General features: G+C 50.6%; 8 protein-coding genes across 8 annotated transcripts; 3 read left to right on the top strand and 5 right to left on the bottom strand.

Moving 5' to 3' along the window:
* Positions 1–125: 125 nt before the first annotated feature.
* On the top strand, positions 126–2,418 carry N7479_003819 (DUF4246 domain-containing protein; the record flags this gene model as incomplete). Its single annotated transcript, XM_057251516.1, has 5 exons — positions 126–1,033; positions 1,089–1,252; positions 1,324–1,437; positions 1,503–2,053; positions 2,116–2,418. The coding sequence occupies 5 exons, from the start codon at positions 126–128 to the stop codon at positions 2,416–2,418; spliced, it is 2,040 nt and encodes a 679-aa protein (XP_057110841.1).
* A 618-nt stretch (positions 2,419–3,036) lies between these two features.
* N7479_003818 (uncharacterized protein) lies at positions 3,037–4,697 on the bottom strand (the record flags this gene model as incomplete). Its single annotated transcript, XM_057251515.1, has 3 exons — positions 3,037–3,280; positions 3,333–4,408; positions 4,473–4,697. 3 exons carry the CDS (start codon positions 4,695–4,697, stop codon positions 3,037–3,039), a joined length of 1,545 nt encoding a protein of 514 aa, XP_057110840.1.
* Positions 4,698–4,827: 130 nt separating this feature from the next.
* On the top strand, positions 4,828–7,715 carry N7479_003817 (MutS family protein MSH4; the record flags this gene model as incomplete). Its single annotated transcript, XM_057251514.1, has 6 exons — positions 4,828–5,319; positions 5,370–5,729; positions 5,784–5,933; positions 5,982–6,101; positions 6,153–6,240; positions 6,289–7,715. 6 exons carry the CDS (start codon positions 4,828–4,830, stop codon positions 7,713–7,715), a joined length of 2,637 nt encoding a protein of 878 aa, XP_057110839.1.
* A 352-nt stretch (positions 7,716–8,067) lies between these two features.
* N7479_003816 (E3 ubiquitin-protein ligase HEL2) lies at positions 8,068–10,525 on the bottom strand (the record flags this gene model as incomplete). The annotated part of the gene is made up of 3 exons (XM_057251513.1): positions 8,068–9,706; positions 9,769–10,007; positions 10,091–10,525. 3 exons carry the CDS (start codon positions 10,523–10,525, stop codon positions 8,068–8,070), a joined length of 2,313 nt encoding a protein of 770 aa, XP_057110838.1.
* An 864-nt stretch (positions 10,526–11,389) lies between these two features.
* On the bottom strand, positions 11,390–12,512 carry N7479_003815 (SWIB/MDM2 domain protein; the record flags this gene model as incomplete). Its single annotated transcript, XM_057251512.1, has 5 exons — positions 11,390–11,575; positions 11,632–11,682; positions 11,737–12,186; positions 12,276–12,412; positions 12,506–12,512. 5 exons carry the CDS (start codon positions 12,510–12,512, stop codon positions 11,390–11,392), a joined length of 831 nt encoding a protein of 276 aa, XP_057110837.1.
* A 573-nt stretch (positions 12,513–13,085) lies between these two features.
* Positions 13,086–15,503, top strand: EifCb (translation initiation factor eIF3 core subunit b; the record flags this gene model as incomplete). The annotated part of the gene is made up of 4 exons (XM_057251511.1): positions 13,086–13,158; positions 13,217–13,409; positions 13,481–15,017; positions 15,075–15,503. The coding sequence occupies 4 exons, from the start codon at positions 13,086–13,088 to the stop codon at positions 15,501–15,503; spliced, it is 2,232 nt and encodes a 743-aa protein (XP_057110836.1).
* Positions 15,504–15,803: 300 nt separating this feature from the next.
* On the bottom strand, positions 15,804–16,846 carry N7479_003813 (putative extracellular SCP domain protein Pry1; the record flags this gene model as incomplete). The annotated part of the gene is made up of 2 exons (XM_057251510.1): positions 15,804–16,493; positions 16,547–16,846. The coding sequence occupies 2 exons, from the start codon at positions 16,844–16,846 to the stop codon at positions 15,804–15,806; spliced, it is 990 nt and encodes a 329-aa protein (XP_057110835.1).
* Positions 16,847–17,711: 865 nt separating this feature from the next.
* N7479_003812 (uncharacterized protein) lies at positions 17,712–20,499 on the bottom strand (the record flags this gene model as incomplete). Its single annotated transcript, XM_057251509.1, has 3 exons — positions 17,712–17,982; positions 18,037–20,326; positions 20,388–20,499. 3 exons carry the CDS (start codon positions 20,497–20,499, stop codon positions 17,712–17,714), a joined length of 2,673 nt encoding a protein of 890 aa, XP_057110834.1.
* Positions 20,500–20,787: the final 288 nt, after the last annotated feature.

The raw sequence follows: 20,787 nt of genomic DNA, 5'->3' as shown, positions 1-20,787 counted from the left end.
TAAGGATAGGCTGAGGCTACTCAGCCTAAGAATACTGCTATCTGTCCATATTGCAACCAGTCATCTTTCATTCCCTCCCCTGAAGGGTACCTCCGCATGCTATAACTAGACTAGATTCCTCTCTTATGACTGAAGTGACAGAGCAGGTTCAAACCGCACTCGACAATACTAGCCACAGTCCGCTCCGAGTCCCAGGGTTTGCAAGCATCCCGATCCACTGTGGACTCCCTTCCAACGAACGTTTTGCGCACGGAGTGGTGGAGTGGCGACAAGCCCCTGCAATCACGGCCCGCGAGCTAACCATGGTCGCCGTGATGAACCATCTCACCGATCGGCCTGCGTGGTATACGAAGATCTTCGGCGATGAAGTTGTCGCGGAATGGAAACAAGAGACCTTTGACACAACCCCACTGATGAGCGAAAAGGCATGGGAATGGTGCTTAAAGGAGTTGCACGATAAAGCGGTTGATCTCCGCGAGAATCTCCAGATCCATATCCGCGTTCTTGACACCGGATCCTGCGTGTGCAAAGCGGATGCCGAAACTCTAGACTCTCCCAGTGCGGCGTTCAGAGGGTCCGTTCCGACTTTATTGGAGGAGCAGCATGAACAAAGGGTTTTAGATTGGCAGCCCGAAACCGTGTTGAATGTGGTCGATCCGTTGTTATTTCCCTTGGTTTATGGACGAAGCTTGGTCTTGACGGACGGAGGACAAGTGGACCTTGACAACGTGCTGGACTCCTATCAAGATGCAACGCTCGCGCCTAAGCCTTACGATCGACGGGTCAATTCCCAGTCTTTACAGGAGGAAATAGACAGTCTGGGCACTCCATGCTGGGGTATTGGCCCTCCCAATGGTGACGAGTCCGAGTTCTACCATTGGAGTTCCAACTACCAATGTCTTCCATGCGAGGTGGAATTTCTATACGACCTCGGGACGGAGGTGCAGATCACCTCTTACATCAACAACTTGCACCCAGCTCATAAGGGTATTTACCAGGCTATTGAGAAACTCATCTCTATAACAATCAAGCCGTGGAATGATTGTCTGGTGAAGGGACAGAGTGGCTGGGATGATCAATTCAATCAGGGGCAGTTGGGGCCAGTTCCCCCTACGAATCATCACCTACGGGGTCGAATGGGAGAATGAGCTTCCTGAATGGGCGCTCGCGTTCAGAGTACCTACCGAACCCAGGATAAAAATGTACCGCAAAGCGCAAGAAGCGCTACAGAGCAGCAAGGATGACCAAACGAGTAAGGGTAGAAAAAGGTACCTCGACGCGCAACGGCGGCTCAGTGGGGTACGAGATGTGACGACAACCTAGACAAGAAGCTACCTCCGCCGGACTCGGAGCTTTGGCAAAGAGCTAAGGAGTATCTAGAACTCCCAGAGGACGGCTCAAACACCCCCGTCGCAGCCCCAGACGACTGGATGAAGGGTGATTTCAAGCCGTGGTGAAACATGAACAGAAATTAGACCGTCTGCTGCGCATCAAACATCTAGAACCGGGAACCGCTTTTTCGTACGAGGAGTGGAAGACCAACCGACATAAAAATGAAGCCATCATCGACATCGTCCGTCACCGGAATGACTGGGAGTCGCCCTTTGAGCCTCTCACCCCTCCACACACTTCCTACACGATCTCTCTCCAAGACACCTTCCGCAAGCAAGGCCTGCAAATCATCGTGAAGATGGAGAACATCGAACTCACCCCCCAAGACCACACATATACCAATAACTCTTGGCAGCTCGACGGCCAGCTTAACGAACACATCGCCGCCGTCGCAGTCTTCGCTTACGACGTCTCAAACATCACCTCCCCCCAGATTTCATTCCGACAGCACACTACCCTCTATGGATGCTTCTATCAGTATGCCGAGGAACGATATAGTACAAGGGGCTACGATGCCCGCAATGTACGAGCCCACCGATGTGGCAAATGGTACGCCGCAGAAGTCGCGCCAATAGTGGATATTTTAGGACTTGACGATCCAGCTAACCTCTCGAACAATTTTCACGGGGAAAATTATACCAGAGTAGCGCGTCCGTCGCAAGTACGCAGGGTCGTTTAATCACGTTTCCGAGTGTGTTGGAGTATCGGGTCGAGCCGTTTCAGCTGTTGGATGCGACTCTGCCTGGGCATTATCGCACAATTAAGATGTATCTGATTGACCCACACTACCGCGTATGTCCGACTCGGAATGTGCCGCCGCAGCAGCATCACTGGTGGACACAGGAAGCGGGTAAGACCCTTGCTACAGCTGGACTGCCTCGTGAACTGGTGGATGAGATCTTCCGGGGAACCGATGACTGGCTAATGGGAATGGAGGAGGCGGCACAACACCGTCAGGAACTGATCAGAGAGCATACCTGGAACGAGGTGTCAAGGGTGGCGCGTATGCCTGGCCCAGCATTTTGATACCAAACGGCAACATGTTCATTGAGCGGATGTGACCTGGAACTTGCCCGCTACTCTAGAGAATATTTCAGTACAAATGGAGCTTTACTGTGAATTTTGTCAATAGTCAATACGCAAAAATGCAAAAATGATATTCATGAAAATGCAACTAAGTAACATAAAGGGCGTCCTCTTGTAGCCTATGCCCCAGGCACTGGGCAGGACAGGGTTCATCAATCCACACACTTAAACCACCATCTAACTTCCATGCATCTATATTGCAAGATCTGGTCCGAAACGGAAACACCTCTCGGAGTTTCTATAATTCGCGTGTTTATCCAGTTCATTGACCATGGCATGCAGTAAGGCAGCCTTAACGGCCTCTGTCACTGATTAGATAAGCCTATAGGCTTCCAAGGTTATGATGTGAATCAAATCCACGGAGTGTTGACTTTGGGGGTTGAGGCACCCGTGATTCCCTCAACTCGAGGGTACGCTCAAGTTGCTACGGCCAACATCCGCGCGTTGGACACTGTGCTCGTCTTGAATGCATGCAACATCAGACGGCAAAGTCATATACCAGACTAGCTGTCTGTCAAGAGCAGATTTTGGGCAAGTTGATGTGAAGTGCGACTAGATCTAGTTCCGCCAGATCTTGATCGCCTTGTCTTTACCTCCGCTGGCGATCTTTTGTCCATCGGGACTCCAGTCGACGGCAAACACCTCGTCCTTGTGTCCTGGAAGATCCATCTTGAGCTTGCCGGTGCGCAAGTCCCAGATCTTGAGAGTAGTATCCTTAGACGAGGACACCAGCATGCGCGAATCTGCCGAGAAGCAGCACTGGTAGACTGCGCCCACGTGGCCGCGGAAGGTGGTGATGAACCTGGGGCATTGTTAGCTATAAATCACAATAATCAAAGATTGGAAATACTCACTTTCCATCACGGCCATTCCATAGCTTGACGTGGTTGTCGAATCCAGCTGAGGCGATATAGGCCATGTCCGGCGAGAATGTGACATGATTCACCTCCTTTTGGTGGCCCAGCATCCGTGCGACGGGCTTGCTTGAAGTAGACGGCTCCCACAGATACATTGTGAAATCGTCACTGGCCGATACCAACCGCTCAACGATAGTGTTGTTTACCGTCGCCGCTTCCTCGAACTTCTTGCGTGCAGCAGCCACCTTCTCAGCCTCGGTCGCAGGGACCTTGCCAGTGTGGTCGTGGTAGGAGGTACGAAGAGCGAAGTCTGTCGACAGAGCAAGGTGATTGACACGGTGGGCATGTGCGGCCAGAGTCTGGAGCAGGGTACCGTCTTTAGGGTTCCAGATCTTAATGGTCTTGTCGTGGGAAGCAGTATATATCTTGCCAGTACCACCCCATCGCACACAAGTAACCGATGACTTGTGGCCGGTGAGCACATGGTCAGTTACCCTCGAGACAACATCCCACACGCGCACTGTCGAGTCCTTGGAGGCGGATGCCAGGCGCGGCCGCCCGGACTCCTGCACGTGGTATGGCTCCCAGGCCAGATTCGTGATCCACTTTGCGTGACCCTTGAGCCCCGCACCTAGCGCTGTGCCCTGCTTTGCATCCCAGAACCTCACGGTGTTGTCCATGCTGCCGGTCGCGATCATGGCGCCGTTCGGTGAGTATGCGACTGCCAGCACCCAGCTGGTGTGGCCCTTGAGTGTATGTTTCGGGGTTCCAGTGTCACAGTCCCAAACACGAGCAGTTGCATCACCACTTCCGGAAACCATGGTGGAGGATGAGACTGGGGAGAAGGATGTTGCTAGAATTGCTTCGCCGTGACCTGCGATGGAGGCTGCGCATCGTGAAACGGCTTTCACCCGGAAAACCGCCTGCGGTGTGTAGAAGAGCGATATCGTATCTTCAGTGGTCTTAATCCCGGGCTGGAGTAGCGAGTGGTACACATCGCGGAGAATATCGATCGTTTGTTCCTCTTTTTCGGAATGGTAGGCGAATCGGTATGGTACTCGCCCATCATCCTCCTGGAAAGAAATCGCCGTCAGTACAACATTCTATTGTGAAGTAACCACAAGATTCAAATCTTACATTTCCTTGTAATGTGTTGAGCAGAGTCTCGAGGTTCTTCACATTGGCATCGGCGACTGGGACGGAAACTGCAGGCCCGGTGGGCTGCCCGGTTGCTTGATCGAAGAATTGAACTCGAACACTGCCTAAATCGGCTGGAATACTCTCGATTTCCTGCTGCTCACGGGCCTTATCGGCCTGGACGAGCTTTTGGCGCTTGCTGGGGGGAGGATAGAGGGTCGACATTGTTATTGATTTTGAGGTTGATGGGGGAAGAAGAGAAATTTTGATGGGCAAAAATATCTCGACGCTTATCTTATCGGCCCTATCGATTTATCCATCTACACCATCTCAGTCATGAGAGCTGGGCTTCACAATGTCAGTTTATTCATTGAATTCATGGGATTCTCTGGATTCTTCTTCCCCATTGGCCTCTAGAGGTACGAGTAGACGTCTAACGGCAGGACCGACCACAACGGCCACCAGTGTTGCAGCTCAGGACATCGTCTGCGCCGTCAGTGAATCGCGGGGTGTCTCATCCACCGTTGGCCTCGCATTTATCAACCTTGCGACAGCTGAAGCAGTGCTCTGTCAGATATGTGACAGTCAAACTTACGTCAAGACAATCATCAAGATTGGTGTTTTTGAACCCAGCGAGATTCTGTTCATGAACACTGCCAAAGAATCGAAGCTGCGCTATATCATCCAAGAGAATCTGCCAGATCCTATCTTCACCTTCCTGGACCGCAGATGGTGGTCTGAAAAGACAGGTCACGATTATGTAGAACGACTGGCTTTCCCAGAGGAATTCGACTCACTCAAGGTGACTCTGGGCGGGAACTATTTCGCAGCGTGTTGCTTTGCCGCAGTATGAACACCATGCATGTTGCTAAAAGGAACTACTCACATAGGGATTAGGTCCTCAAGTATGTTGAGGTCGAAATACAGCGATCTTTTACCACGCATTCTCTTCGGATACGCTTCGAACCGTCCCAGGGATCCATGACAATTGACTTGGCGACTATCGTGTCTCTCGAACTCATTCAAAATCTGCAAAATGCGAAGTCTAAAGAAAGTTTGTTTGGACTATTGAACCAGACATTGACACCTATGGGAGCCAGACTACTCCGAGCTAGCATCTTACAGCCTTCAACAGAACGAGTCAAGTTGACAGCTAGATACAATGCTGTGGAAGATCTAACCACCAAGGAGGATATGTTTGTTTCTGTGAGGCAGGCGCTCAAGGGCTTCATTGATGCAGATAAAGTGTTGACCGCGGTAGAGTCTCTAAGGCTAACTATTATTGAAGACTCGTACTAATGGAATATCAAGATCATCTTGGTTCCCACCAAGCGGACAATCCAATACGTTGAACAATCCGTCAACAATGTCATCATGCTCAAGACTTATGTGTCTGCGATCAAAAAGATTTTCCAAGCACTTGGAGCAGCACAAAGTGATTTGCTGCTTACCATACGCGAAGTAGATTCTATATTCATTTCGTGTTGTACTCAAACTAACGCACTTTAGTTGTGCGCTCCTGAGGGGCATCGTTCAATTGAGGAGCTTATTGATACGAATTTGAATGAGCATGTAGCCTACCAGTCAAAGCCACTTGATCTGAGGAACCAGCGCATTTACTGTGTCAAGGTCAGAACTCGTATACTTCTACACTGACCACAGATCGCTAATACGAATTAGGCTGGCGTCAACAGTCTCCTTGATGTTGCGAGGCAGACCTATAAGGAGGCAAATGCAGATGCCACAGAGCTGATTGAAAAATTATCAGGCATGTCCGAAGCTATGACTTTTCGTGAATAATTCTGACCTATCTCAGAGAATTGCGATATGGTTTTGGACTTGAAGTATGACACAGCCCGGCAATACTACATCTGTATCCCTGCTACAGAACCAGGTCCACTACCGGATATCTTCATCAATGTGTACCGCAAGCGAAACCGCATCGAGTGCCAGACGTTGGATTTGGTCAAACTCAATCAAAAGATCACCGATGCCCACAGCGAGGTGATCAATATGAGCGACCACACAATCCAGGACCTGCTACGAGATGTGTGCGCCGAAGTATCCGGGCTTTTTCGAGTCAGTGAAGCAATTGCAATTCTAGACATGCTCGCCGCATTTGCTCAGCTAGCAACGAACCATGAGTACATCAGACCAGAGCTAACGGATACTCTCGCCATCAAGGCGGGACGTCATCCGATTCGAGAACAGATTCATAGCAGCAAGTTCATCCCGAACGATGCATATGCAACACCGCAAACAAGATTCCAGATTATCACAGGCTGCAACATGAGCGGCAAGTCGACCTACATCCGCTCACTAGCCCTAGTTACGGTCATGGCGCAGATAGGCTGCTTCATCCCAGCTCAATATGCTTCCTTCCCAATCTCCCACCAGCTCTTCGCCCGTGTTGCCACGTCAGATGATCTAGACGCCAACGTCTCAACCTTCGCAGCAGAGATGCGGGAGATGGCATTCATCCTTCGTAACATCCTGCCACACAGCATGGTTATCATCGACGAGCTAGGCCGCGGCACTAGCACAACCGATGGCCTTGCCATAGCCGTCGCGCTAGCAGAAGCACTCATCTCTAGTAAAGCCATGGTCTGGTTTGTCACGCACTTCCATGACTTAGCACAAATTCTTGCTGAACGCAGCGGTGTAATCAATCTCCACTTAGCAGCAGACATCGCTCCCGACGCATCCAAGATGACCATGCAGTACCGCATTGCAGAGGGCCCTGTTCCAGATCGTCGGTATGGGCTTGTTCTCGCCAAGCTCGCTGACCTCCCACCTCCCGTCTTGAGTAAGGCGCGCTCCGTCTCAGAGGCAGTGGACCAGCTGGCTAAGCGTAGGAACAGCTCGTCGCGTGCTGTTGCCATTGCCCAGAAGCGGAAGTTACTTTTGTCTCTGCGTGAACAGTTGTTTCTTGCCCGTGGCGGCACGATGGATAACGCTAGTCTTCGGGCTTTATTGATTCAACTGCAAGATGACTTTGCGCTGCGCATGACTGCCATCAACAGAGAAATGGAGTTGTACCCCGATGACGAAAGTGAGACAATAACTCTTACTGAACCTGTTCCCAATTTGTCGGTTCATTCAACTGAAACCCAAGCGGTGGGCCCGAATGAGGACAACGAGCGAATGGACAGTACACGTCTGTTCGAGCCTATTGTGATTGATTCTGATTTGGATTCTGGGTCCGAGCATATTACTGACAATGATAGTGTGGTGTTGGTCTAAAGGACTTGAAGTTAATGACAACGGTAAGTGAACTGGCCTTTTTCTTGTCCCCCATTCTTGTAGATCCTATTTATACACTTTTATGGTGACAGTTTAATGTTTTGACAGTTTATGGAGGCCACATCACTCCCTAATGTATGATATCAGACACATGAAGTAAAAATAACAGGAATTACCTCTATACAATACATTGTATCTGCATTCGCTAGTAGGCACAGCAAAAAAGAAAAAGCAAGAAATTTATCCCAACACATGATATGCGTTTTAATGGCGCTCCCCATCATGCGATATTCAATCAAACACAGGCCAAAAGCCCAATCAACACAAAGTAAACCAAAAATGTGACAGCGAATTAACCGAAGTGGAACAGGGTTTGCTTTCCCTTGTTCTTCTTTCCTTTCTTGCCGCTACTTGAGTCGTCATTGCTGGGTTCAGCTGGAGAGGCAGTTCCAGAACTAGGGTTTGAACCCCATGCGTTCGGGGCAGGGCCGCGGTTATCATTCCAACGGACGGTACCACGAGTCTTGCCAGCCATGAGAACATTGGGCTTGGCCGCTGCAGGGAGAGCGGGGAAGGAATCAGCACCGCTGGGGGCGGGGGTGGCAGGCGTGCGACTGGAAGACGGTGCTGCAGACGATGGGCGGCTGACCGGGCTAGGCATCGCAGGACGGGAGAAAGATGGCGGTGGGGCTGCTGTTGCCCAAGGGGTAGCGGGTGTTTTTCCACGGCGAGAAGGGCCGGCTGCAGCAGAGAGAGGAGGGAAGGGGTTGGAGGGGGCGTTTGGGAGGGCGCCGCTTCTGCCCACGACGGAACGAGAGGATTTAGCTGTTGATGATTTCAAGCGTAAGACGCGTTTGCCACCAGTGTTCCCTGGTGACATTCCAGGTAGGAGACCACCGGCTGGAAGGGCTGGGTAATCCTCGTTGATGGCACGCCAGTCATTCCAGGCTCGCAGGAGACCAGAGCGCTTGGACTCGTCCTCGTAGATCTCAGCGAGCTCCTTGATGAGCTTTCCCAGTTCTGTGCTGGATGTGTCAAACAACGAGAAGAATGCATCAATGAGCTCGTTGGCGGAGATGGAAGAGGCGCGGTAGCTTGATACTCTGCTGCGGAATTCGGCGAGTTTGGTGGGATCATTGTGGAGAAGATTAGAAGCACGTTCAATCACAGCCTCATGGCGCATTCTCCTGGTCTGGTCTTGCGCAGTGGCTGGCGCAGAGTTGGCAGAAATATTCAGACCTTCAAATGCTGCAGTAGGGAGAGGCTGAGAGCGTGGAGCGGGGGCAGACCGTACTGGAGTGGCAGCGGCGGATCGCTCTGGAGCACGCACGGGTTGGACGTCATCTCGAGTCAGCTGGCCGCCAAAGTTTCGTGTTGAGATAGACTGAGAACTCTGTATAGCCATCTGTCGCTGGTATGCAACTTCCGCACGGGTCATTGGCTGTGCACTAGAGACTGGTAGTGGCTCGGCGTTGGGGTCACGGCCTCGGCCGGCACCCCGACGCTGGCGTTGCTGTTGGTAAGGAGTGCGCATGTTATCGAATTCGGCCAGATCAACCATTCTCGCGTCTCGCCGAACGTCCTTAGAAAGGCCTTCGGGATGTGCCTCGAGTTGGTGAGCCTTCAAGTCCATTTGCGACTCGAAAACAACGAACTTTTTTTCCAAACATTCCTTATCCAGGCAAGCAAAATGATCCTTATGGAAGTGGTTTTCTAGTGCGTTGTAGTCAATATAGTATTGTTGTTGACGATGGGAGGAGCGTCGGTCACAGATGTGGCAACGTTCGTGTTTATCGCGGCAGTGGGTGTACAGCTCGTCGTCCCCATAGAACCGTTGACGGCAGAAACCACACTCTGGATGTCCCCTAAAGCCGCTCTGGTCTATAGCTCCAGGCTTGTCATCGCCAGACTTTTCGTGCTTACGCAATTCTGCCATGGTGAATAGTTCATGCTCATGAGTAAAGACCTTCTTGTTACGAGTACAAAGATCACTATTCGGAGGACACAGTCAGCTGCTGATTCAAAAATTGCGCAGGTTTTGATATCGACATACCACATAACTTTGCTGTGCTTGCTCTTTACATGGCGGTGCAAGTCTGGCCATCCCAGACAGGCCACATCGCAGTCCTCGTCCGGACAGTTATATCGCAGCAACAGCACTGTATCTTCGAAGATCTCATCGCTTCCGTATTCAATCCCAAGGTTCTCATCCGTACGAGCAAAGTCTTTCTTGTCGAACTCCTCATATCGTCGCACTGGATCATCTGTGAAAATTACGTAGTTCGATTCGGTCTAGAATAAAAATCAGCAAATGAAACAGAATTCCAACAAAAAGCAACTCAGCTCATCGAGAGATAGTCGCAAGATGATCATACCCTGCAATGAGCACAGGCTTTGTTCTTGTACAGTGCCCGCAACCGAAGCGCACAAATATGACACGTCCTATGGTTACAGGGGGACACCGAGGTATGTTCGACAGCAGAGGCACAAATAAAACAGACTTCCCCATCATCTGCATCGTCTACAGCCGCTTCTACCGGTTTCTTTGTTGCTGGCGTCGCGGCTTTCGAGGGCTGAGTATCGTGGTTGCTGGTCTGATCGGTATTGCGATTTTGTCGGCCTGCATCGCCGCCGCCGCCGCCGCCGCCACGACCGCCGCCGCGGGTGCGAGGTTTAGGGCGTCTTTCTCCATCGCCGGCATTGTGTTGCGAATCTCCACGGCCGGAGGAAGCTGCCCCTCCGCGGCCGCGGCGACGACTGCCGCGACCCTGGCTGGATGACTCTGGGGTTGGGGCCTGGTTATCGGCCATTGTGGAGAGGTGAAGTAGTGTCGCAATGCAAGCTGTGGCTCGGCGTCAGTAACAGGTGTACTGGAGCTGCAGAACTCTGGGGTTTGTGGATTGGTGGGGGAGAGGTACTTGGGAAAAAGTGAGATGTCGCTGACTGATCCCGCATTCCGCAGCCCTGGGGGCATCGGATGAGGATATGAGGTCTCCAACCGATCACTCTGTTTGTCTGTTTGATTACCCAAAACCCTCAGTCAACCAACTGACTGACTCATGGAGCATGGATTCAAAGACTATGGCTATATTTAGCTATCCCTTATACAAACACCATGCTGATGACCACACATATTAGGCAAATCCATATGCCTGTTAGCACCGGCCTGCTTTATCAGGTCAAACACGATGATCTGGGACCCAAATAAAGGATTATTTGACTACCAATAGAAATGTCACAGGCTATAGTGTATCTAGGGGCTCTGGGTATGTAGTTTGACAAATCAAGGCGCATCATAAGCTTCCCAGAAAGCAAACGTCGATATCTATTACGTCCAATGGTATATTTGACCTAGAAGCACACATTGTGTGTGGCTAAAATATACAGCCTACGTGGGAAGGATCTGCACATGTATATCATGTAGTAGGTTGTAGATTTCAAGACCTTTGAGACTGTAAAATCACATATGGAGGGCTACACTAACTCCCGCTGGAGAGCATAAGCAAGTCAAATCCAAAAGAAACAAAAATGGGGAATGAAAATTGCTCAAAATTCACGCCAGCATCCCCATGCATCGCAAAAAAAACCCGTGAAAGACCAAGGAGAATCGTTAAGAAACAGGACTTGGTTTGGAGCCTGCTCTTCCATAATCGAAGCCAATCTGTCATCCCGAACTATTCATCGGGATTGTACAAATTCTGGTTGAGAATTTTCGTCATAGTAAACATGTGGACACGATCTTGCTTGAAGACAGCACGCATAGCATCGTCGCATAGAATTTGGCGTCGATCGCTGGGGTCCTGAAGCTCATTCTCGCGAATGTATTGCCAAACCTTTTTGACGGTTTGGGGTCGCGAAAGCTTTGCAGGAATTAGCAAGAGAGTCCCAGAGACTTGGAATCGGGACAGGTACTCACTGTGGGTTCTCCCAGAAGTGCGGACAGAGGTTCAGAAAGATTCATAGGTTTCTGTGGCCGTGTTAAAACTGATGGGAGAGTTGGGAAGAAGATATAGAGGCATACGTGGAACCCAGTATTTCGGTTGACCTCCTTTTTTGGCTCTTCGCCTGAACCAATATCCGAATCATCTTCTGCCTTGACCCTCTTTGAGGTCTTCGCTTTGCTCTTCTTCTTCACAGGAGCCGCACGCCGAGTATTCCCCCCACGGGTGGGTCGCGCGCGCGAGTTCTCTTCAGCTTGCAACTTGGCTGCGAACACCGCATCCGCATCGGTATCAGTATCAGGCTTGTGTTTCTTCGCAGGCGGTGATGCGCTTGCGGGCTCCGAACTGGCATCGCTGAAGGCCTGGCGCTTCACAGGAGACGATGAGGGAGGCCGGGAGGGCACCGCAGCTGAAGCTGAATCACCATCGCGCTGACCATTGCTTGGGGCAGTTTCGTCAGGCGACCCGCCTACACCGTTCTGTTCAGCATAACGATCGAATCGTTCCATGATCAGCTGCTTGATCGTAGACTTTGTAAATGTCAGCCACACCCCTTTGCCAGTCTCCATGGATAGCTTCGAAATAATATTGCGACATAAATGGTCGTAACTTGACTGACCTTCATCGGAGTGAGATCATAGCCGACGGCATCCTGAAGACCTTTGCGAATTCGCTTCTCGGAGATGGTAGTGAGGTCGCTTTTGGCCAGAATATCGTCAATTATGTCGATATATTTGTCGCGCAAGTCAGAGGTCACTATTGCGCAAGATTGCCGATCAGTTGGGAGGCTCTTTGGAGAACCGGCAGTTGGCACCGGGGCAGCACCGGGGCAGCACCGAAACAGCTTACACGACATCTTGTTGCTAGTAGATCACGTAGATTGGCTGCTTATGTTCAGAAGTGCGAGCTGAGTTGAGCTTTGTAGTTCGCAATTGAGGAAATCGTGGGGTTTGTAGAAGAGTGTGGTGGCCGAGGGAGAGCTCGGAGTTGTCAGGTGGGCTATACTCAAGTCGCACTGGCGCTTAAGACCGGCGGGGCATTGGAGACAGAAAGGCCAGGCGAAATAAGTGCAAAAAGGGGAAGGTTATGAATGAGATGGTAGACAAAGACCTGGTAAGGTAAAGAGCTTGGTGTAAGATATGCAATCTAAAAGAAATGTGTATCCAAATTGAGACCTCTAGAAACGTCTATGATGATTGACGGGCCCGACCTCAAAGTGGACTGGGGAAATCATGACTAAGCAAGATACAGTTCAGTCACGTGCTTTTATGCCTGAGGCATTAATTAACAATTGCTGACTCAGTGCTGAGTCAGTCCACACAAAGAACCCGCTTGGCCGCCGCGATTTGTTTCTGCCCGAAAATCCATCAGTGGATTGCACCGATCTATCTTTGCTCCGAAGCCTCTAGACGCCTTCGGTATACCCATCATGGCGCCCAGTTTCGATACCCTGTCCGAGCAGGATCTCCACGAGGAAGAGGAGGAGGAGATTGATTTCTCCGGTAAGTGCAAGATTTCTCATGGTCTGTGTGCCCCTCTCTCTAACACGTTAATCCACAGATCTCAAGGAGCAATATGAAGTTAAAGTCGAGGAGGGACTGGATACATTTATCGTCATCGATGGCCTCCCCGTTGTGCCCGAAGATAGCCGACAAAAACTCGTCAAGTTCTTATTGAGAAAACTCAACTCCGTCGGCAGCACCTCCGAAGATGCGGTTTTCATGCCCGTTAACGACAAGAAGATGACCGAAGGGTGCGTATTGGATATCCAATGAGAAATGGAGGAAACATGGATGATCTCTAACCTTCGTTGGGGCGGTATAGGTTCGCCTTCGTGGAATATGAAACCCCGGAAATGGCAGTGGCCGCCGTCAAGCAGTTGCACGGCGTCCCTCTCGATAAGAAGCACATTATGGCTGTCAACAAGTTGATGGATATTGAGCGTTACGGTCGTGAAGGTCGGGTCGATGAAGAATACAAGGCACCCACTCCGGAACCGTTCAAGGAGAAGGAGCACCTGCGCTCGTGGATGGGAGATAGCAGCGCCCGGGATCAATTCGCCCTTTACCGTAACGACAAGGTTGGCGTTTTCTGGAACAACAAGACCAACCCACCAGAGAATATCGTGGATCGCGCTCACTGGACACAACTTTTCGTTCAATGGTCCCCCAAGGGTACATTCCTTGCATCCGTCCACCCCCAGGGTGTCCAACTCTGGGGCGGCGAGTCTTTCTCCAAGCAAAAGCAGTTCCCTCACCCCTTCGTGCAGCTGATCGAGTTCTCCCCGCTTGAGGGTTACTTGACAACGTGGTCAGCACGGCCCATCCAGGTCGAGGAAGGCCAGCCACTATTGACCTACGAGGAGGATGGCAAGAACATCATTGTCTGGGATATTGAGACCGGCAAGCCTCTCCGTTCGTTCGTGTCGCACGACTTGGCTGCCCCCGCCGAAATCGAGGGCAGCGATGTTGCCCCTAAGAAGAAAGTGCAGTGGCCTGCCTTCAAGTGGTCCGCTGACGAGAAGTACGTTGCTCGCATGCTCCAGGGCCAATCTCTCTCTATCTACGAACTTCCCAACATGAACCTTCTTGGTCGGACTTCCGTGAAGATTGAGGGCGCTATGGACTTCGAGTGGTCCCCTGCCACCGTCGCCCGCGAGGGTGTCAAACAGTACGAGCAATTGCTCTGCTTCTGGACTCCTGAAATCGGTAGCAACCCTGCCCGTGTCGGTATGATGAGCGTGCCCTCAAAGGAGATTGTCCGAACCCGTAACCTGTTCAACGTTTCCGATGTCAAGCTGCACTGGCAATCACAGGGTGCTTACGTCTGCGTCAAGGTCGACCGTCACTCCAAGTCGAAGAAGTCTATGGCTACTAACTTGGAGATCTTCCGCGTTCGCGAGAAGGGTGTGCCTGTGGAGGTTGTTGACAGCCTTAAGGATACTGTGATTAACTTTGCCTGGGAGCCCAATGGATCCCGATTCGTTGTTATCGCCAACGGCGAGGCACCAACTGGTGCTGCCGTTCTCCCTAAGACTTCCGTCTCATTCTTCGCCCCTGAGAAGAAGGGCTACACTGCCGGCAACTTCAAGCTGGTGCGCACTATTGAGAAAAAGACTAGCAACGGCATCTACTGGTCTCCCAAGGGCCGATTCGTTGTTGTCGCCACTGTTCACTCCCAGACCAACTTCGATATGGACTTCTGGGATATGGACTTCGAGGGCGAAAAGAACGAGGCTGAGAAGGATCTCGCAGCCAACCTCCAGCTGATGAAGACCATCGAGCACTACGGTGTCACAGATGTTGACTGGGATTCCACTGGTCGTTACGTTGTCAGCAGCGCCAGTGTGTGGACTCACTCGGTAAGATTCAACCTTTTTCTATTTCTGATTTGATTAATAATATTAACTGTATAATAGATGGAGAACGGTTGGAACATGCACACCTTCTCTGGTACTACCCTCTCCGAGAACCCCACCGAAAAGTTCAAGCAGTTCCTTTGGCGCCCACGCCCTGCCACTCTTCTCAGCAAGGAGGAGCAGAAACAAGTGCGCAAGAACCTCCGCGAGTACTCAAAGGAGTTCGACGAGGAAGACAAGTACGCTGTCGACATTGCCAACACTGCCGTTGTCGAGACCCGCAAGCGTGTACTCAGCGAATGGCTCGCTTGGCTCCGTCGGGAGAAGGAGCTCTTGGCCGAAGAGAAGGAGGCTTTCAGCCTCCCCGAGGACGCAGATTTACCCACGGCCGCAGCCGACGCACGCCCGGTTGTCGAAGACCAGGGCGACTCTGTGGTCGAGGAGATTGTGGAAGAGATTATCGAGGAGACCGAGGAGGTCATTGGCTGATGAATCTCTCTTTTCTATTATCGCAAATAATGTGTTTCCTTTTGTTCCTCTTTTCCCCCTGTTTCTCTGCTGGCGTTTCGCGCTTGTGCCTGAACCCAGCCTTCTGTCCCCCTCTTGTTTCTTTTAGGTCCCCTGGGCAAGCCCAGTGAGGATCGGGACATTCCAAAAATCAATAGATCGAGCGGTGCGCCTCCCGACCAAATGTGCAATGTGGATAAGCATGAGAGATGGCTACGAAACCAGTTCCTTAGCAAAGTTCAACCTTGTATTTCTTATTTAAATCATTTAAAGTAAGCCATCTCAAGCGTAAAGACCCCTTCCGACTCCCACCGTTCCCAATGCTACCAGCATCATCCCCAAGGTTGAGTCCAGCGCAAACTTCATAGCACTTCCCGTAGGTCGACTCTGGCTCCCGGTGGTAGTGGATGTTGCGGCATTCGATGACGGCTCAGCCGCGGACGTGGAAGAAGGCGAAGAAGTCGAAGAAGTCGAGGAAGCCGTGGACGAAACAGAAGAAGCCGAGGGCGACTCAACGGTAGGTCTCTTTTTTGGCAAGACGTTCTTCCTGAAGTAGAAATCATGCATGCCCACAACATTACCAGGAGGTGTATACTCGCAAACAACATACCACCCCTGAGCCCGTGGCTCGCCTCGCGCCGCAACCTTCAGCCCTTCCAGTCCATCTTGTTCAGATTCATCCTCGGTGAAACGAGGCGCCATCAGCACCCCTTCAAAGGCATCGAAGGCATCCTCTTGTACTTCGACCTCATTATCTCTTTTGGCATTATCATCCTTCTTATACCCACAGTTGACAGCAGCACAGCCAACCTGCGTAGTATCCTTCCAGACCAACTGAGTGAAATGTCCCGTTTCCTCAGTGAAGCCTGTCGGCTTGCCGAAGTTATACATATCGCCTTCATCGCCCCAGGCGATAACAGCAGCAGAGACATTGTCAAATCCGAAGGCGAGGTTCTCGCCGTAGCTACTTTTCTGTATTGATGTTAGCATTATTATCTCGTTGTATTGAGGATTTCAATACCCACCGAGTGTTTCCAGATACAGGCTTCTGCCCACTTCCGCGAGTAATCGGCCAGAGTTTCGTTCCATCTTAGTGGATCGGCATCGTGGTTGGCGCGGTACTCGTTCGTGACTTTCAACATATCATCCTTGAACTGGTCGAAAGAGGTGTAGGATGGTGGTAATGGTGCTGTTGGTGTTGGCGCGGGCACTTTCACCGTGGTCCAAACGGTAACCACATCGGCGTTTGCGCTGAGTATTTGCATGGTGAGGAGTACAAGAATGGCCAGCCATCGTGTAGTTTTGGTGTGGTTGTTTCGGTCCATTTTGAAAGGTTGAGATTCTTCTTTTTGACTTGAAGCTGTAAATAGGTGATAGTCGTAGTTGTAGTGTATTACTGCATGATCTAAGATGGCTTTTTGGTGTGTTCGTTGGATCAATAGTAGTAGGGCCAGGCTCCGATCCTATTTAGGCGTCGGACTCCAAGCTGTGACAGCGTCCCTTGGATAGAAGTGCGTGGTGATGCAACGTTGGAATATTCGTGTATTGTCTATTGTCTTAGGCAACCACGGCCATTATTCTGTATATTTTGTTCTCATAGAAGCTGACCCAATACTGGTAGAAAATCGGTCAGATAATCTTCTTCACACAGCTCTCTAGACACCTGAAGGATGAAGAAGGTTGGGGAATTAGAGATAAAGAGAAAAAAAAAGCCCAAGACATTTTGAAATTCTATTAATGTTTTAAAATGTAACCGGGCAAGGCGATAGGATCAGAAGGTCATCACTTTTCTCCCTTTTCTTCATGTCCGTTTCAGACACTGCAGTGGTGTTCCAGCAGCCGCCGGTGTTGACGTCAGACTCTTAGGGCTAGGTTGCATCGTATTCACTTCAACTATTCAACTATTCAGGTATTTCATATTTCATATGGATTGATCTTTATTTGCTCTATGTAGCTAGACTATCGGGTTTCGTCTCATTTCGCTTTCTTTTGTCTAGCTGAAACGGACACATCAATGTTCAATTTCTCTCTAGAAAAAGCAAATATCCAGCATACCCTTGTGCATCAAAATCGCTGTTTATACTATATTCATGCAACTCTACTTAGGAGAAAATCCCTTGCTAACATGCATGTCGGCATTTGGACCTATACGCCACTCGCTATACAATTCCCGGGGGTATCGGTATCTATTTACATCACATTGCAACCAATTCCATACATAGCTCGTTCTACATCCCGCTTGACGTGGTACCAGTCAGCCCGGCGCTCAGCAAATTCATAGACCTCCTCTACACGCCAAATCCCATGGAACCGATCCGCATCGGCGATAACAGTCGCCAGTTCCTTGGCGTGGCCAGGATCGATCAGGTAGATCTGCACAAGCTCACGGAATGCTGTGAAATAGAGAAGTAACTCGTTGTTTCGCAATGTTTGGATATACTTGAAATAGTGGTTCATGTCGCTAGGAAGTCAAGTCAGCTTGGTACTTTGGGCAGCTGAAGATCGAGATACATACCTGATCAACTTGAGTGACCCCTCCACGCTGACGCGCTGTCGCTTGAGGTGTTTACATAAAGCGGTAAATAAACGGAGCCCGACTTCTTGATTGAACACATCTAAGGTGCTCTTATCCGTGCTTCCGACTAGCATCTGCGTGTGTGATGAGACCACGTCGACGACGGCGATGGCGACTTCGCTGACGCCTACGTCCATGGTTTGTCGGTGCGGATCTGAAGAAACTTCAGGGTTGAAATCGGTGGCTAGCTGTCGCGTTGCCAGAATATAGTCCACTTCTTCCATAAGGACGTCGATTCCTTTATTCAGGCCAGCTGCGACACGTTCATCGAGCATCTGTTCGAATTTTTTCTTTTCTTTATTAGCAGGGTCTAGGAAGTCATTTCTATCAGTTAATCGCATGCCGATCAACTCCTGCTCGTAGAATACATCCATCATTTGCAAGATCAAATCGCCGACATTGACCAGTTCCAGAAAAGTGACGAGGGGCTCGACCCCAGATTGGTCACGCTCCCCTTGTTCGCGGGGTCGGTAGTTGGATAGATGACTGACAGCCTTATCGAATCCAACGATAACGTGCTGCTGTCCCAATATACGTAGCAGCGTCACGAAGATTGCCTCGCATTGTTGCTTCGCTGCATGACCGAATTCGCCGCCAAGTCGCACAAATTGAGCGGCTCTCTCCAAGCTGGATTTGGCGGAATGAACTAAACCGAGTGCGATTTCGATACTGAACAATGAGCGGATACCCTCCATCTTCGACTTCATGATGGCTGCTTTTGCTGCCAGTTCTGTGGTGGGAACTTCCTCGACCACTGGGGCAAGCGATGGTATTGTCGAAAATCGATTAGGACTTTTGGATGGTTGCGCCGGATTTTCACTGCTTGTTTCCGTGTCGGATTTCGACTCCTCGTTTGATTTGGTGGTTGAAAAGCTCGGGAGGATGTTTACCGGCATCATAATCACCTTCTTGAAGGAAGTAAGGAAGTCTCGTTTATCGGCTTGGCGATTAACATTCGACATCAAAAAAGACTCTGTCGAGGCCGCCTGTTCAGAGAGATGCCGGTCCCACTCACTCACTGTAGATTCACAGGCCTTCTTGAAAAAGTCCAGCTCTTCTGCTAAATATAGATCAAGGTGTGGCTCGTAAATCTTGATCACGACATTATCAAGATACTCGTTGAACTTAGTATCAGAGCCTCGTATGGGAAGCAGAGCCTCTGAGAGGTTCATGCATTGGACAAAAGTGGCCGAGATTGCAGTGAGATATGACTCGATGCTAACGCGATGCAGTTCATCAAATATTGCTGTGAGGAAAGGATACAAGACATCTTGGCCAACTTTTGTCATAAAAGTTGATGTGACGTCTAGAGCAGGGGGGAAGACGCGGTTCATAATGGATATTTCATCATTGAAGGCCACACTGAGACGTGTGAAGAAAGCCTGCGTCTGCTCCATTTTCACCTGGCCAGTCGATCCATCAATGCAGGAAGCGACGCTTCCTAGCTCAGACTTCCGAGTCATCAGGTGATTGTGATGGATAAAGAGGTCCACGGCAGCTTGCCCACCGTTTAGTGTCCATAGAATGTGTGCGTATTTCCGCATGGTCCCGTCAATGTCGTCCGTTTCGTACCCCTGACGGAATTCCTTCAGCGCAGCAGTCTCAAACATCGAGACTGTACGCTCTAAACGGTCCACCCGCTCTTCCCATCCTTGCGTCATATCAGATTTTGAGAACATTAGCAACTGTGCCAGTATCTGCGCTTGGGCCTGAGGGTCCTTGTATTCCATGAAAACTAAGTTTTCAGACGATGGTCCAGATCGCCCGATATCCTCATAAAACGGTGCCAGTGCGGCATGTACCTTGCCGTATTCCTGACGTGCCTCGCCCCGGATTGACCTAACCTGTTTCAACACGCTCAGGACGGGGTCATCCTGGAGATCCTGGAGCATATCCGGCTGTGATGCCGTATTCACTAATTCAATATTATCGAATCCATCGGATATTTCTTTCAGATCATTGGAAGGGTCGTCGCCAACAGTGATCGCAGGGACTGGTCCATCGCCCAGCTCAGCCTCCTCTTGCTGCTCGACGACCTCCATGTTGGCAACTGTCCCAAATACAAGCTCGGCATGCTTTCTAGCATCTGTTTCATCCCAGCACCCAATTCGTTTCAATTTGTGTACCCATCGAGTGTCATCATACGCCATCTCGTGCATGAGCTTGCATGACCGTGCTGCTCGGATCAGATCAACGGGGCCGACGAAGTCAAGGATAGAGGATACGATCTCTGTTTTACCCTTTTGTCAGCATTTGTTTTCTCCATCACTCCGCGTCCTCATATCACGCACCTGCCGGAAGAGCAGCTCTAGAGATGTCTTCCATTGATGCCATGCGCAGCGAGGCCAGCACATCCCTGCGCGGCCGAGCTGCGGCCGTGGGCCCTTTTTTTACACCTGACATCTTGTATTTCTCTGCCCTTCATCGGAAGAGCACTTGAGGGGGGGCTCGGGGTTTGAGCAGCCTCGGACTCGCTCCAGGCTGTCCTGCGGGGTTGTGGAGGGTGGTCTGGTCTCAATATCGAGCAGACACGGTGTCTTCGGGGTATATTTGGTGTCAAATCCTCATGCAGACATATTCGAATCCAACCGCTTATCTCTCAGCTGTAAATCAGGAACCACATTCCAATGCTGCATGATCACCGTGCACAGACACAGTCCAATGCCGCTTCCCCCAGTTGGCAAAATATAC

The sequence above is a fragment of the Penicillium vulpinum genome, assembly GCF_028829585.1.
Source record: "Penicillium vulpinum strain IBT 29486 chromosome Unknown utg000002l_segment0_segment0, whole genome shotgun sequence".
NCBI classification, from domain to species: Eukaryota; Fungi; Ascomycota; class Eurotiomycetes; order Eurotiales; family Aspergillaceae; genus Penicillium; species Penicillium vulpinum.
This window is presented reverse-complemented; position numbering and strand designations above follow the sequence as displayed.